The following is a 15,696-nucleotide window of genomic DNA, read 5'->3' as shown; positions in this document are numbered from 1 at the left end:
GGACTTCACCTATGAAATTTACACGTGTTTTTCTGACGTTTCATATATTGTTTTCTGGACCTGGAGATGTACTGGACCTTTCACATGTAGTGCATGTGTGTGTGGGTTGTTTTTTTTTTCACTTCATCTTTATAACATGGTTGATTTATTTATCACGTGTGGGTTCATGTGGTCAGATGTGATTTTCTCACATGTATAACACACATATGATCACATACTGTTTCACATGTCACGTATGTGTTTACTTGAGGTCTCAGGGCTGCACTTTCACGTGTTTTCCACATGTGATCACATATGAGTCACATAATCACGTGTAAAAAGCTACCCTTATGATCAGACGTGAAGGGAATGTGATTATTCTGTAAGGGTTTATTTGAGTCTATTGCATAATAACCCAAGTGTAACCTTCCCTTTCTCCTGCATGAACACACCGCCATCATGGCAGCAACATAAACAGTAGCATCACTAGCTGTGTCGTGACCAGCGTTCTCCGCCCCTCTGTTATTACACATGGAGCCTGGCTAACAAACACTGGAGTCTTTTCGCTTAGAGAATGCCTCGTTTTCAAAGATACCGACTGAAATATTTGAAAATAGAGACACCATCTTCATCCAAATCTTCGACGGAACCTTTCAGAATGGTGAGCTTTAAAGACCGTTAGCAACGCGCGCGCAAAAATGCTAGTATTACACACACACACACACACACACAAACCCCAAAACAAAATGTTACATTACATGATTTCTTAAGTATATTTATGTTGTAGCTTTTCATAGTCTGTCATTTCTTTAAAAACTAAAAGTTAAGACCTTTAGAAATATGATGTGAATAGAGTAGACTGGGTCACTGTTAAGTTTTATTAGCTACATGATTTTACCTCATATATGTATGAAGTAATTTACATTTCACTCAGAAATCAGAGTCCACCATTTTGTTTTCAACCAAAAGACCATTCAGTATTTATTGTTAATTATTTGGTGGCAAACAGTAATGATGGGAAAATGTACAGTACATTCATTCTGTTTTCAGACTAACAGCCATACAGTACTTATTTATGCAAATGAAATACAAAAAGATAAACAATATTTACAGATATAATACTGCTTAAAGACATTTTGTGTGATTCATGAACAGTGACAGTAATGAACATCACTCAGCTGTAGAATCAGTATGCAATCTGTAAATATGGTTTATTTGTATTTTATTTGCATAAATAGTACTGTTTGACTGAAAATGGACTGAGAATTAATGTACTGTACATTTTCCCATCATTATTGTTTGCCACCAAATAATTGACAGCAAGTACAGAAGTAAGTGGCTATTTGATTGGAAACAAAATGGTGGTCTCTGACCTTTGGACATTACCCAGTGTATTTTCAGATTTCAGTGTAGAAGCATGAGTAACACGTATCACGACTAACATTCACAGGTTTGCCGTTTTTGTATCAGCACCATGACTGCAATCGTTTTATACCTACAAGCATCAGTCTTGTACCTTTACCTTGTCTCTCTTAGGGCACCTCAGATTACAGGGGATGATCCACTTCGAGAGCACTATGCCTGCTGTTGCCTTTCAAGACCTAGTATTGAATATTTACATAGTCATCTTTGGCACTGGGATATTCGTCTTCATCTTGAGCCTGATATTTTGCTGCTGCTTTATAAGGTAAATGTCCAAATGGTTGCCTGTCATTTGTACACAGCCAGCAGTAAGCTCTTGGTCATCAGCTGTTGAACAACATGATATGCCCTGGATCTGCTCAGTGCTTTTCCTATGTTCCTGCTCTCTAAATCCCTGAGCCAAGTGCTTTTTTGTTTTGGACACAATATTTATTATGGTAGTATGTGGTTTGGGATGTAGCTGCTGACCTGGTACAAGTGGGCTGGGTGCTGGGATTGGAAATAAAAACATTTAGAGTTTGTGAAACACTAGACTGCATTTGTGCACACTCTTATTAGAATACTGTCATTTTTACTAATGTATATGATAGACAACAGCTCCAAGGGACCTCCTCCAGCCTAAGATACTTCCTGGCTCAAACAATTCAGCAGCAGATATCATCCTATCTTTTTTTCCTGTTGCTATTTTTGGCACTCAGCCTTCTTACCATTGTTTAACAAATCCACGTGAAGGAAAAGGTGTATAGGTTAGCAATGTAATAGTCCATGTATGAAGTTGTTCTGTACTCAACTCACAGTTTTTTTGTTTGTTTGTTCACAAGTGGAATAATTACAAATAGGAAAGTGAACTGTGACACCTAGCTACACTCATTTAATGTAAGGCAAACCTATTATACACTGTAGGTGCACTATGTAGATGGAAAGAGAGCAAAACAGCAATGCCACTGGCCAGATATTATTTGGATGATAGGGTATTCTTGTCACAGCACTCACAGTGGTGGTAGTGTTTGTGGTGCTGGTTGACTGACTGACTGAATCACTCAGTCACTCATACACACCCAGGAACTCACTGACTCCACTCATTCATTCAGATTCTTATCCACTGACCGACTGACTCCCTCACTCCTCCACTCACTCAGAAACTCATCCAACTGACTGACTGCCTCACTCACTGTCTCATGGACTAACTAAGTGATTGACTGCCTCACTCATTGACTTGCTCACTCACTGACTCACCTACTCACTGACGGAATGCCTCACTCACTCACTAGCTGCGTTTCACGGACAACAATAATCCACTCTTAACCCGATTAAGACTATACTTTGATTAAGAAACTACCATGTAAACAGCAATTTTTACTTACCTTAATCTAATTAAGGTCATACTTGAATTAAGCTCTAATCGAATTAAGACAGGTGGAGTATTCCTGTTTTAGTCGCATTATGGACGAGTATTACAGACATGTAAACACCTTAATCACATTATGAACGTCGTGTGAGAGTTTTCACCGCATTTTGCGACAGGACATGATCACACACGGCAGTTTTACGACGAACAAGAGAGTTCGGCTGTGTAGTGGGGAAAAATACATGTATCTCGGCTACTATATAGACGGTAAGTACGCGGTTTGAGATGCAGCCCACGGCTTCAAGCAGTTGTCTATTAGCACGTATAGCATTACAAATAATTAACTGCACTTAAAGCGTTCGTAAAAAAATTTAATAAAAACACCCAAAACTGTATACGGTACCATAACGAAGACGAACTGTATGTTGATACGTGAAATTCTGGAGGGACGTCGGACGGCGTGGCGCGGTGACGTAATGACGCGGGCTGTTAATCTAATTATGTTCTATAACATGTAAAACGGGAACATGACACGAGTATTCTAAAAGCGACTCATGTAAACACCTTAATCACATTATTATCTTACTCAGAGTAAGGTCAATAATTAGATTACTGCTGTCCATGTAAACGTAGTCACTGACTCACTCACTGATTGATTGAATGTCTGAATGGTTCACTCACTCACTGATTGACTGACTGACAGACAGACAACCACAGTGGGATCTACTGCCAGTTTAGTAGCTTTTAGGCTAATTTCCACTGCAGGAACAAATTTTGCAGTACAGTAAAGTCACAAACAGACCTGTAGGTCAGCACATGTCCATGATAAGTAGCCTATGTGATAAATGATGCTGTTGCAACTGTCAGAATATTGTATTGACAATATCATAAAATCTAACTTGCAAGTTGCTGGAAAGAAAGCATTATTAAACCATTAAATGGCATTGCCAAAGGTAAACAAGTATATTAAATCCACTGAGTACTCATTTGATTAGACAGCACACAACAATTAAATAATCTCCACACTACCTTAATTATATACCAACAACTAGTAGGTGTAACTGATAAAATGGCCACATACTGACCTACACAGGAGATGTTCTTAATAAACTGGCACGGAGTCTCTTTTATATAGCCAGATACTCTTAAGAGAATTACACTTCCAAATTATGTATTTTATGCATGCACATGCATTTCTGAAGAGAATGCATTCTTTTCTGACACAAAAAAGGGAATTTGTAATAATCCTAAAGACTTCATAATTGCTAAGGAATACCAGGTATGTATATGTATACAAAAAAGTCTATTCCAGCTGGTCTACAGGAGAAAGGAGCCACAGCATATGTTAGTTAATCAAAACACAGTTCTGTGGCATGGCTGAAATTGCCCAGCATTCGTCTAATTATAAACCCATTCTCTCCATTCCTGTCTTTCTGACTCATTGTGCTCCTGTGTCTTTCCAGTAAATTGCGACATCAAGCCCAGTCTGAGAGATTGGCTTACAAGCTGGTAAATATGAATGAGCAGACAAAACAGAACAACCTGCTGGATAAAGATCTGCATGAACATGCTTAAGTGCCTTTGTTATTTGTTGCAGGTTGTACTGAGAGATGAAACAAAGCACTTGAATATTCACGGGGTAAGTGTTTAAAAAAAAAAAAATTAATATAAAAAAATAATTAATGAATAAACTGAAGTTTAGATGTGCTTAGTAACCAGGCTGCCTGGTATTCTTCTGTCCATTAGCAAACGTGCGCTGTGTGCTTAGAGGACTTCAGAGTAAAAGACGAACTTGCGATGTTGCCATGCCAACACGGCTTTCACAAAAGGTAACCTGCAGTGATGCTGAAGAGGTGCAGAGGGTCTTCATTATGTTGGGATTATTATAGATGGAAAATACATAGAAGCCCGCTGGCATAAGTCCTAAAAAAGTCACAGGTGATTCTTCTGGGTCTGCTTTCCTAAAACTGACAGCATCAGATTTAATCCTGAAAATATTTTGTCACTCATCCAAGGCCACTAGGCATGCAACAATGAAACAAGATGGGGCGTGCTGTTATCGAAAAAATGATGAATGAAGAGTTGACAGAGTGATTGAGCCCGGCACGAATTGGAGTTGCTGTTACCTCACCAAAGTATAGGTTACTGCACAGTAATTTGCCAAGACTAACAAATTTCATGCCTCTGCCACTAGGTGGTAGCAGCATTACGTTTTCGGCTTGTCTGTGCATCTGTCCGAGATCTCTGAAATAGTTTTTCCTCAATAGCTTCCTTCTTGATTGAAGATACAATTTAGTAACAAGAAGTACTAGGCTTCTTGGAGGTGTATTATTTATTAAAGAAACACATTGGTTCCTGTTATCATTTGTATTATAGCAGCTATAAACAGTCGTTCCCCTCACCAGCCTCCTGTATGCCTCTGCCACTTGGTGGTGAAGGAGGAATTCTGTTTGTCTGTGTTCACCTAGCGGGAGAGTGCCTAGGTAAGCTTAACATTGTTTACACTCATAAATTAAAGCAACATAAAGATGGCTTTCCCTCATTTTGGACAAATATTCAGAATTCTGCATATGCTTCTCAGTGAAGGCAGTCTTGTACACCGATCAGCTGTAATACAGGTGACATGTAGAACATTGAACATCTTGTTACAATGGTACCTGTCAAGAGGTGGGATATATTTGGCAGCAAGTGAACATTCAGTTCTCAAAGTTGACATGTTGGAAGGAGGTAAAATGGGCAAGTGTACAGATCTGAGCGACTTTGACAAGGGCCAAACTGTGATGGTTAGACGACTGGGTCAGAGCATCTCCAAAACAGCAGGTGTTGTGGGGTGTTCCCAGTATACAGTGGTTAGTACCTACCAAAGTGGTCCAAGGAAGGACAACCGGTGAACCTGCGACAGGGTCATGGGCACCCAAGGCTCCTTCATGCATGTGGGGAATAAAGGCTAACCCTTTTGTTTCAATCCCACAGAAGAGCTACTGTAACACCAATTGCTGAAAAAGTTAATGCTGGTTATGATAAAAAGGTCTCAGGACACATAGTGCATCAGAGCTTGCTGTGTATGGAGCTGCGTAGCTGCAGACCAGTCAGAATACCCATGCTGACCCCTGTACCTAAAACTATCATGATATGAGGCATCAGATTATAGGAAGACAATCATTAAAGCCTCAATACTGTTGTCGTCACATGTGTAGCGGCTTAACCAAGTTGTCAGCTCAGTTACAGTAACTCATTTTTAGTCATTGTTTTGAGTATATTCCTACCAGAACATAGCACTTCTGATGGAGATGTTTTGTGCCTCTGCTGCAGGTGTCTGTTAAAGTGGCTGGAGGTGCGCTGTGTGTGTCCCATGTGTAACAAACCTATCGGTGCTCCTAACAAGCACATCAGCAGCAGCATACTGGATGAACTGGTGTAAATAACTGGCACAAGCAAGTGCTCCCACACAAACACTCCAGAACCCATTCTACAACAGAACGTCTAGATTTGTACACAACCAGAAAGTAAAAAAAAATGCAAGTATGAGCCTGGCAATGGTAGTATTAAAACATTTCCCAGTTGAGACAAGTGTTAATTTTTATTCTAGTTAAGCAAAGAAAGAAAGAAAACCTCATTACTTTCAGTTACTGATTATGGCACTAAAAGTGTGTTTAAATTAGGGAAAAAAAAAAAAAAAAGTCTCTCCATGGAAACAAACATTCTGAATAGTTTTTTTTATTTTCCTCTCAAAGGGAATACAGTGAACATACTTTGATTTCCTTTTCCCTTAATTACAGCTTTTAGTTCCTTCAACCCCTAACTCTAAGCTTCCAAAATGTAGTTTTGTTTAAAACTTCCCACTACAAATATGGATGATTTTTTTTTTTAATTCTAGTGCTGTTACACTGCCTGTTGGAGCACCATTTCCAAAATCAAATACAATTTAATAACCACTTTGGTCCTAGAAATTTCTAAAGAATGATACTGTGGTTTGAAGAGCTTGATACTTGATAAACAAACCAACCAACCAAACAAACAAACGAGCCTCCATGTCAGAGGCAATCATAAAACAAACAGATCAAAAGGGTTCTTTGTTCCACCTTTAATATTTTGTTAAACAAAATGTTCTATTTATGATTCATCTAGCATTGCCATGTTTTGTGTAACAAGTGTTTCAATAAGAATAAGGAAATTCAATGAAGGGATAGGAATGCACAAGACTGAGGCTAGGTGTTGAGTGGAAGCGGTATTTAAAGTTGGCCGCAGTCAGCGATGACTATCTTGGCAGAGCACTTGCCGCTGCTGCTTCCTTTTTTTTCGACTTCCCTGACGACGCCCATGCCTTCAACGACACTCCCGAACACGACATGCTTGCCATCCAGCCTGTTCACACAGAAGAGGGAGCACAAAAACTGGAATAAACTGGGTTCTCTTTTCTTACATAAACTGACCATCCACTCAGTTGGGAACACATATTCGTTCGATTATTCAATCATCCCAACACAGATCAAGGTGTTTTTACTACAACTATAAATGGGAAACAAGTGCAACTCAATGCCAGCAGTGTGGATGGGGATGCTTCAATCATCATCATCAAGTGACCTTGAATCATTGGCTCCAATCCCAAAATCAAACCAGTTCATCTGCTGGCTGCAGTCATAATTCAATATAAAGCCTACAAACATTAACCCACTTGTTCTTGAGACATTGCACCAACAAAAGCCTCAGACATACAGGTACACAGGACAACTGAAAACACCTAGTGGTGGAAGCTTAAAATACATGTTCCTTAAGGGGGGGGGGGGGGGGGCAGGGGGGGAGTTCACAAATGGCTGTAGTACAAAAACACACCAAACACTGCATATTAACAGCATTTGTAAGAAGTCACATTGCATGCGACATGCGAGTAATAATATTGAAGGAGGCCTCACCAGCTGGTTTTCTCAGTGCAGATGAAGAACTGTGAGCCATTGGTGTTGGGTCCTGCATTAGCCATAGACATAATGCCAGGTCCCGTGTGCTTCAGAGTGAAGTTCTCATCTGCAAACTTGTTGCCGTAGATGGACTTTCCACCGGTTCCGTTGTGATTCGTGAAATCGCCACCCTAGAGAGTCACAACAGCGATTCAGCTCTAATAAACAAACTGAATGGTTTAATGCACCGGTATTAAAAACAATCCAGATAAGCTTGAGTTGCAGAAGGAACAGGACTGACCTGGCACATGAAACCTGGGATGACACGGTGGAAGCCAGAACCCTTGTAGCCAAAACCCTTGTCTCCGGTGCACAGGACTCTGAAGTTCTCTGCATAGAAGATGTCAGAGCAAGAAACATTTGTTGTTAAAAGCAATGTTTAAGTTACTTCACAGGAGAAATAAACCCCAGAAAGAAAATTAAACTCACCAGCAGTCTTGGGGACCACATCAGCTCTCAACTGAGGAGAAACAAAAAGGAAGAATTAACAGGATCCACTGGGTCTGTGAACTAATTCAATACCATTAGTGCACAAATTAAGTGGGGAAAAAAGAATTATATTAGATATTTTAAACACGTCATAGTAACTTGGGTTCTTTAATATTTCTCCAAGCTTTGTATAATATTCTGTGACTGGACCCACCCACTGTGACTACACCACACATTAAAACCACAGCGACCTGAACATAATTGTTAACAAACCAGTCCAAGAGCAGGCCCTCTGTACCACCATTCAGTATTGCAGTGAAACAGATGAGTGGCACAGGCAAAGCCACACTTCAACCCAATTATTTACACACACAGACATCAGTGATGGGTCCAAGTCACAAAACGTTTTGCCAATAAAAGCCAGAGAACCTGTAGGACAACAATCATAACAGAACAGTTTCAATACATTACGAATATAATTATATTGGTTTATGTCAAGGTCCACACAGTAAGCTCCCTCTTAACTTGGGAAATATTATGGCCCTGTAAGAGCAACTTATTTACATTTCCAGTCTAGAGTTTCATGGGTAAACGTGAGGGTGCTTTCCTGTTGTGTAATCACACAATTTGGGCAAAATCAAGTGCGCGGGAGACACCGATTTCTCCCTAGAGCGGCGGCTGCAGTAGCGCGCCCTCTGTCGGCCACAGGAGTAATGTTCTGTTCTCAGAGAGACGGATCTCTTACCACTTACCGATAAGAACCGACACTTTAACCTCCCAAACGACTCTTTCCTTACATTTGTTATAGGAACACTTGCGTTCATGTGCCTGCTGTATCCGTGTTTAGCTTCCATTAAATGACAGAGCGCGAGACTGACTAGATCTCTATATTATTAGAATGATTCATTCAAGTCTTACTAGATTCATTTCCAAGTGGCATTAAAATGTGAGCCTAGATACGCACGAGCTCTATCCTGAGAGTCCCAGATGGCTCACCGGAAAGAGTCGACTCGTGCGTGAACGACACTTCAGTATTCAGTACACGGACTTTAGTACCATTTGAGCTTTAAAAATTATATATTTTAATGACACGTTTTTGAAGAGAACATATCTACTGCTAGACAAATCAATCGAATGAACAGTTTTTGTACGGGTGCGTTTGCTGCCAACAAAGCTGAATCAGTCTCCATTCGACTCTTTTGAAGCCTCGTTTTCGGGCACGTGAGGACATGAATATTGAGTTAAGAAGAAATCCCGCTAATTTAGTCTCTACTACTGCTGAATAAGCCCCCCCAAATAGACATTAGAAGCTTTTTATACTTAAATCAAAAGTGACTTGACAGCTTGACCGCCATTTTAACCATTATATTATTAACAGATTTAATGAAGACAAAAAGTCGTGCGCGCATGCGTCATGAGAGTTACACGCGCAGATAAATTGAGCGTTCAAAAAAATAAAGATAAAGGGGGAGGTGCTTTTTTAATTAATCAATGAAGACGTTTACACAGTTTAACGTCACAAAGACAGCGATAAAGCAAACATAACATCACTTTTAGCCAAATATGCCCATATATGTAGCTTAATGGCGATTCAAAATGGCAGCTTTACGCTCCGATAGAAATGAAGATGGCGTCGGTAATTTCTTAAAAACGTGTAGCAGAGAGGTTTGTGAGGATACTTTACTCGTCTTTCAACTTGGTCTAAAACGGAACACGTGACTGTTTCGATGCTGGGTGGCAACTAGAAAATAGCACCGTTTGTTTTCTCCTCAGAAAACACTTAACCGAAAAATGAAGCTTTCAGAAAAACTGCGAATGCAACCGAAACCGGGCAAAAGACTAAAAACGACACGAGGTCGCCTACATTACCAGCATTATTACAGCCTAATGCTGCACCAGCCACTTACATATACACTTATACAGTTAAATGCTTCCTAAATAGTTTGAAATTAAGTTAATTTTTCATTTTTGCCTCAGTACTAGGAACACTAGGAGTAACCAAGAGTCGCTACGCTTGTATCTGGAACTACAGCCACTCCTCTGCTCCAGTTAGTCATATTTAAGCAAATCAAGCAATTCCGCTACAGTTCATTTTCATCTTCTCACCTCAATCACAATCCTTCCTGCACTTCGCCCATCGATGGCGATGTCAAAAAACACTTTAGGATTGCTCATGTCGGCTACAGACGTGCTCTACTCACTAACATCAAAAGTAGACTCAGGCGAACCGTGAACAGGATGTGGCAGCGGACCGAATGTTAGCGAAAACTTGAATATATAGAAGCAGCACGGAAACCGTTTCCTATTGGAACATATGTAGACGGGATACCGTTGATTGACAGGAAAGCCAGCCAATCAGAGGCTGAGCTGCCGCATAGTATTACCGCACAGTTCCTGTTATCACGAGCCTTCTTCTGATTGGGCCATTACGCTTAGCATCAATGACGACACTGAATTGTATCCAATACGCATTGAGAAAACGGTGTAAGTGTGTGTCCATATTCGCGCGGTTAGTGATGTATGTCATGGCGCGAGGGCGTCGGCCGGGGATTAAATTCGCCATTATGGCAGCAGATGTATGTTGTAAGAAGCTAGTATGAAGAGGCGAGGGTGTTCATAACCCATGAAAAGTTTTAACTGAAGTGTCTCTGATTCACTTCTTTATTGTATCAGTATAAATACAGAGTGCAGATTAAAGTAAGAACAGGGAAGTATTTCCTGCTTGGAGAAAAAAAAAAAAACACATGGAAACCATTAGAGGTTTTTATTCCCTGGAGGTTGTGTAATGCTTAGTGATGGTATTTTGTACTTTTCATGGTTTTGATATTTACAGTGTAAAGGGACCCGATGGTCCTACAGGCGTCTGGTTATTAATATTGCGTGCAAACATAGTGTTATAATGGAAAATTAATGGAACTAAAGGACTTCTGTGATATTCACTGTAGTGTGTAATTATCTGCATTTGAGGTTAAGTGTCAGGAGTACAGGTTTGTGAGATACAGACACAGGTGCATCTCAAAAATATCATGGAAAAGTTGACTTTTTCCCCATAATTTAATTCAAAAAGTAGAACTTTCATATATTCTAGATTCATTACACATAAAGTGAAATATTTCAAGCCATTTTTTTTTTTGAATCTCCATAATTATGGCTCACGGAAATAAAAAATCCAGTATCTCAAAATATCAGAATAAAGAATTTATAATACAGAAATGTCGACCTGATGAAACATGATAATTTATGCGCTGATACTCGGTCAGGGCTTTAATCCTTTTACATGAATTACTGCATTGATGCTGCGTGTCATGGAGACAATCAGCCTGTGGCACTGCTGAGGTGTTCTGGAAGCCCAGGTTGCTTTGATAGCGGTCTTCAGCTCGTCTGTATTGTTGGGTCTGTCGTCTCTCGTAGATTCTCTATGGGGTTTGGGTCAGCTGGCCAATCAAGCACAGTAATACCATGGTCAGCAAACCAGTTACTAGTAGTTTTGGCACTGTGGGCAGGTGCCGAGTCCTGCTGGAAAAGGAAACCAGCATCTCCATAAAGCTCGTCAGCAGATGGAAGCATGAAGTTCTCGACACTCCACTTGAGAAAACACACTGGACCAACACCAGCAGATGACATGGCAACCCAAATCATCACTGACTGTGGAAACTTCACACTGGAATTCAAGCAGCTTGGATTCTGTTCCTCTCCACTCTTCCTCCAGACTCTGGGACCTTGATTTACAAATGAAATGCAAAATTTACTTTCATCTTCCCCGTGATTGTGGTTGTGTACTGAACCAGACTGAGAGATTAAAGCCTCAGGAAACCTTTGCAGGTGTTTTGAGTTAATTAGCGGATTAGAGTCTTCTCAGGTCGACATTTCTGTATTATAAATTCTTTATTCTAATATTTTGAGATACTGGATTTTTGATTTCCATGAGCTGTAAGCTGTAATCATCAAGAATAAAACAAAACAAAAAAAAGGCTTGGAATATTTCACTTTGTGTAATGAATCTAGAAATATATGAAAGTTCTGCTTTTTGAATGAAATTACGAAAAAAAACCCCAAACTTTTCTTACGATATTCTAATTTTTAGAAATGTGCCTGTATGTGTAGCACAGCCAGGAGTACATGGTGATAATCAAATTTTGTTACAGTGGTGGAACCCAAGATTATCAAAGCTATGTTTCTTATTGAGTATGTATAGTCATTAGATGGTTTAATCATCAATTCAATAAATTACACACTAAATATAATCTGGATTTCTAACCGACAATATACACCCATCAGCCATAACAATAAAACCACTGACAGGTGAAGTGAATAACATTGATTATCTTGTTACAGTGGCACCTGTCAGTAGGTGGGATATAGTAGGCAGTAATTGAACAGTCAGTTCTCAAAGTTTGGCAAGTGTAAGGATCTGAGAGACTTTGACTAGGGCCGGATTGTGATGTCTGGACGTCTGGGTCAGAGCATCTCCAAACCAGCAGGTGTTGTAGGGTGTTCCTGGTATGCAGTGGTTAGTACCTACCAAAAGTGATCCAAGGAAGGACAACCGGTGAACCTGCGACAGGGTCATGGGCACCCAAGGCTCATTGGTGCACGTGGGGAGCGAAGAATAGCCCGTCTGGTCCGATCCCACAGAAGAGCTACTATAGCATAAATTGCTGAAAAGTTAATGCTGGCTCTGATAGAAAGGTGTTAGAACACACAATGCATCACAGCTTGCTGCGTATGGGGCTGTGTAGCCCCAGAACAATCAGAGTACCCATGCGGACCCCTGTCCACAGCCGAAAGTAGCTACAATGCACACCACCTTCAGGTCTTGTGGAGTCCATATCTTGACAGGCCAGAGCTGTTCTGGTGGTACAAGGGGAACTACACAATACTAGGCAGGTGGTTTTGTTATGGTTATGGCTGATCAATGTAAATCTTAGAAAAACTGTCACATCCTGGATGTAGGTAGTTAGTCCACTTCCCATTAGGAAGTCCCCGTCCGCCCCCGCAGCAGGGATGGTCTTGTCACACGATCACAAATAACTCAAATGCAACAAGATGGGGATTAAGTCTTTACTTAAAAAACATAATGGAAATATTTCACATCTTTAGAAAAACAAAAAAAATGATTAAGATTTTACAAGTTTAATTAAATCGTTAAAACGTGAAAGATTCACCTACACATGACGGTCAAACTTTTTTTTTTTCTTTTTTCTTAACAGTTGGACAAACAGTAAGTGTGACTTGCTGCTGGTCTCAAAGACGCTTCTTCGCTCTCTTATTGAAACCCTTCATGTTCACACCTTTCATGATGGTGTAAATGAAAAAAAATTCCTCTTTTTGAACAAATTCATAAACTTTGCTAGATAACACACATAAGAGAGATGCATACAGGTCCACCAATTATCTTTATAATTATTATAATAACAATAATTATATAATCAAAAGATAAAATTGTATGATACACAAATGTCTCCAAAAAACAATTGCACATCCAAGAACTCCTGACCCTCCCTGTATTGTTTAGGATACAAACTGCACATAGCCGACAGTGTCCAGAGAGCAATCATAAATAATAAAAGTAAGACAAGACAGGATACAGGGAAGCAGACTGTCCTCCTCTCTCCATCGAGTCTCTCTTGCAATCAAACTGAAAAAGAACAAGAGCTTTTTGGACAAAAATGAATGTTTGTCATAGTGTTTAAAGTGTATGTGAGTTTTATCATGGGGTACAGAGAATGTATACATCTGTAACAATAATAATCCTATATCTGTACATATTTTCAACACAGCTCTCTAATTGTTCCTCATCAGTAACAAGTAATGGGTACTGCCATTAGACCAGACTATCAAGTGGCCATCATACTGCAAAAATGAAACACCCGGATGTCAGAGACAAAATGTGAAATTGTGGAAAATTTAGGACCTGAACGCACTCTTATTTTAAGAGTTGCATTTTGTGAGCTTGAGTGTGCATTTGTGAGAGATATACCCTGTCTGACGTATGTGATTGGGTTGTTTGTGCTCTGCGAGACCTCTTCTTTCCGCCGAGTCCTGCTGAACGATGGGACATTGCATATCTAAAGGCAACTAAAATAACACGATGCCTAGAAGGTAAAGGCTGCGTGAATAGAGAATGATCAGGGTTGCGACTTTGTTCCTTCTCTTGTGTAGGACAGATTCACAATCAGCACAGGACTTTGTGCCAACAGCGCAGGAAGACACTATTGTTTAAGTAGAAGGAGGGGGGAGAAGAAAAAAAAAGAGCAAGGAGGCAAAAAAACTGCGAGTAGAGGAATGTGTGCCATAAACACACTTGGTATAGTTTGTGGTATGTCTGTGCGTTAACGTGTGCTTCTTGTATTTCATCTTGCGTAAACACACTCCCACGGATTGAATGTTTTTCTCATATCTACAGTGGCTTCCTGATAGCGTAGGATTCAAACCCTCTCCCCCTCCAGAAACAGCCTGATTTAAATTTTTACATTTTTATTTTTCTTTTAAGTTCGGCAAATGAGTACAGTACGTTTCTTTGATGCTACGGTGAGATATGCTTTGTGATTGCATCTCTAAACAAGGCGAAGGACAAGGGCATGCAGGCTGTAAAGAGGCTCCTAACACAAAGTATAAGCTAACTCCTGGTCTTCAAGTACAAATTCGTGAGATCAATTAATGGTGTGGGCAATATATAATGGCATGCTAGCTTACTGGTGGAGATTTTTTATTTATTTTTTTATTTATTATTATTTTTTTAAAACCTGTTGAGGTAAGGCATGTCTGTGTCTTGTGTTTGCAGGGTCCATTGGCATTCCCAGCTTTTACACATGCATTCAGGTTACAACAGAGGCCAGACATATTTTGGCGTTGTTTCTGATGTCATTCTTAAAGAGCCCGTAGCATTATCAAAATTCGGTTCTTCTTGTTATCGACAAATTCTGGATTTTAAAGAATGTCAGTACTTCACACTTGATTAAAACATGATCAAGAATAAATGACAATGGGCAAATCCCATGAACTGCAAATGCGATGTAATTTACACCAAGCACAAGTTAGACATCAGATGGGGTGCGTTTCTACAAATGGATTTTGCAGGAGCTGGAAATATAAAAGGGACTCTTCAAATCAGAAAAAAAACAAACAAAAAATAACAATAAAACCATGACATTTTTCAGAGGCAGACTAACAGGAACGTCAAAGTCGGATTAAATCTTCTGCACCTTCCTTGCTACGAGCATTTCTGCATTCCAGTCTCAAAGGAACAGGGCAGGCCAATAGTTAGACTCAAATGTTTGCGAGGATTCCACGCCTTGATCCCCCAAACCTCCTCGTAGCGTGCTAAGAGTATGTACTGCTGGGAGATGGGGTTTTTTTTTAAGGATGGTGTGGCTAAGCTGGAGGTGGGGGTGTACAAGCTGTGTGTGAACTCAGTTGCTCTCAAATAGCGAGAGCAGGTCATCGTTGCTGTTGTTAGGGAGGTCAGGAGGCCCCAGGTAGGTCAGCAGCTCGTCTGGGTTTGTTAGCTCTGGGAGCAGCTAGAGAAGCAGAAGAGGAAAGACAGTATTAGGTTTTGGTGAT

At 40.1% G+C, this 15,696-nt stretch overlaps 3 protein-coding genes across 4 annotated transcripts in view; 1 reads left to right on the top strand and 2 right to left on the bottom strand.

The window, feature by feature from the left end:
- Positions 1-329: 329 nt before the first annotated feature.
- On the top strand, positions 330-6,378 carry LOC128620494 (RING finger protein 122-like). The gene is made up of 6 exons (XM_053645546.1): positions 330-640; positions 1,516-1,666; positions 4,213-4,258; positions 4,347-4,388; positions 4,496-4,578; positions 6,062-6,378. Exons 2-6 carry the CDS (start codon positions 1,536-1,538, stop codon positions 6,168-6,170), a joined length of 411 nt encoding a protein of 136 aa, XP_053501521.1. The 5' UTR covers positions 330-640; positions 1,516-1,535; the 3' UTR covers positions 6,171-6,378.
- A 72-nt stretch (positions 6,379-6,450) lies between these two features.
- ppiab (peptidylprolyl isomerase Ab (cyclophilin A)) lies at positions 6,451-10,399 on the bottom strand. Its single transcript, XM_053645545.1, has 5 exons — positions 10,240-10,399; positions 8,134-8,164; positions 7,946-8,034; positions 7,663-7,835; positions 6,451-7,114 (listed from the first exon to the last, which is right to left on the bottom strand). The coding sequence occupies exons 1-5, from the start codon at positions 10,306-10,308 to the stop codon at positions 6,982-6,984; spliced, it is 495 nt and encodes a 164-aa protein (XP_053501520.1). The 5' UTR covers positions 10,309-10,399; the 3' UTR covers positions 6,451-6,981.
- A 2,781-nt stretch (positions 10,400-13,180) lies between these two features.
- The window catches only part of zmiz2 (zinc finger, MIZ-type containing 2), a 41,613-nt gene continuing 39,097 nt past the window's right edge, over positions 13,181-15,696 (bottom strand). For both annotated transcript variants that reach the window (XM_053644842.1, XM_053644841.1), the window contains one exon: positions 13,181-15,653. In XM_053644842.1, coding sequence (XP_053500817.1) covers positions 15,546-15,653 — 108 coding nt within the window. In that variant the 3' untranslated portion in view covers positions 13,181-15,545. The remainder of the gene's footprint in view (positions 15,654-15,696) is intronic.

Source organism: Ictalurus furcatus, chromosome 16 (genome assembly GCF_023375685.1).
Source record: "Ictalurus furcatus strain D&B chromosome 16, Billie_1.0, whole genome shotgun sequence".
NCBI classification, from domain to species: Eukaryota; Metazoa; Chordata; class Actinopteri; order Siluriformes; family Ictaluridae; genus Ictalurus; species Ictalurus furcatus.
Note: the sequence above shows the minus strand (reverse complement) of the source record. Positions and strands in the feature narration are given on the sequence as shown.

Coding starts and splice junctions, on each gene's coding strand:
- LOC128620494 (XM_053645546.1), top strand. CDS start 1,536: ATGATCCACTTCGAGAGCACTATGCCTGCTGTTGCCTTTCAAGACCTA. Junction 1,667..4,212: donor TTTTGCTGCTGCTTTATAAG/GTAAATGTCCAA, acceptor GTGTCTTTCCAG/TAAATTGCGACATCAAGCCC. Junction 4,389..4,495: donor AGCACTTGAATATTCACGGG/GTAAGTGTTTAA, acceptor TCTGTCCATTAG/CAAACGTGCGCTGTGTGCTT.
- ppiab (XM_053645545.1), bottom strand. CDS start 10,308: ATGAGCAATCCTAAAGTGTTTTTTGACATCGCCATCGATGGGCGAAGT. Junction 8,165..10,239: donor CAGGAAGGATTGTGATTGAG/GTGAGAAGATGA, acceptor GTTTCTCCTCAG/TTGAGAGCTGATGTGGTCCC. Junction 7,115..7,662: donor TGCACTGAGAAAACCAGCTG/GTGAGGCCTCCT, acceptor CTGTGTGAACAG/GCTGGATGGCAAGCATGTCG.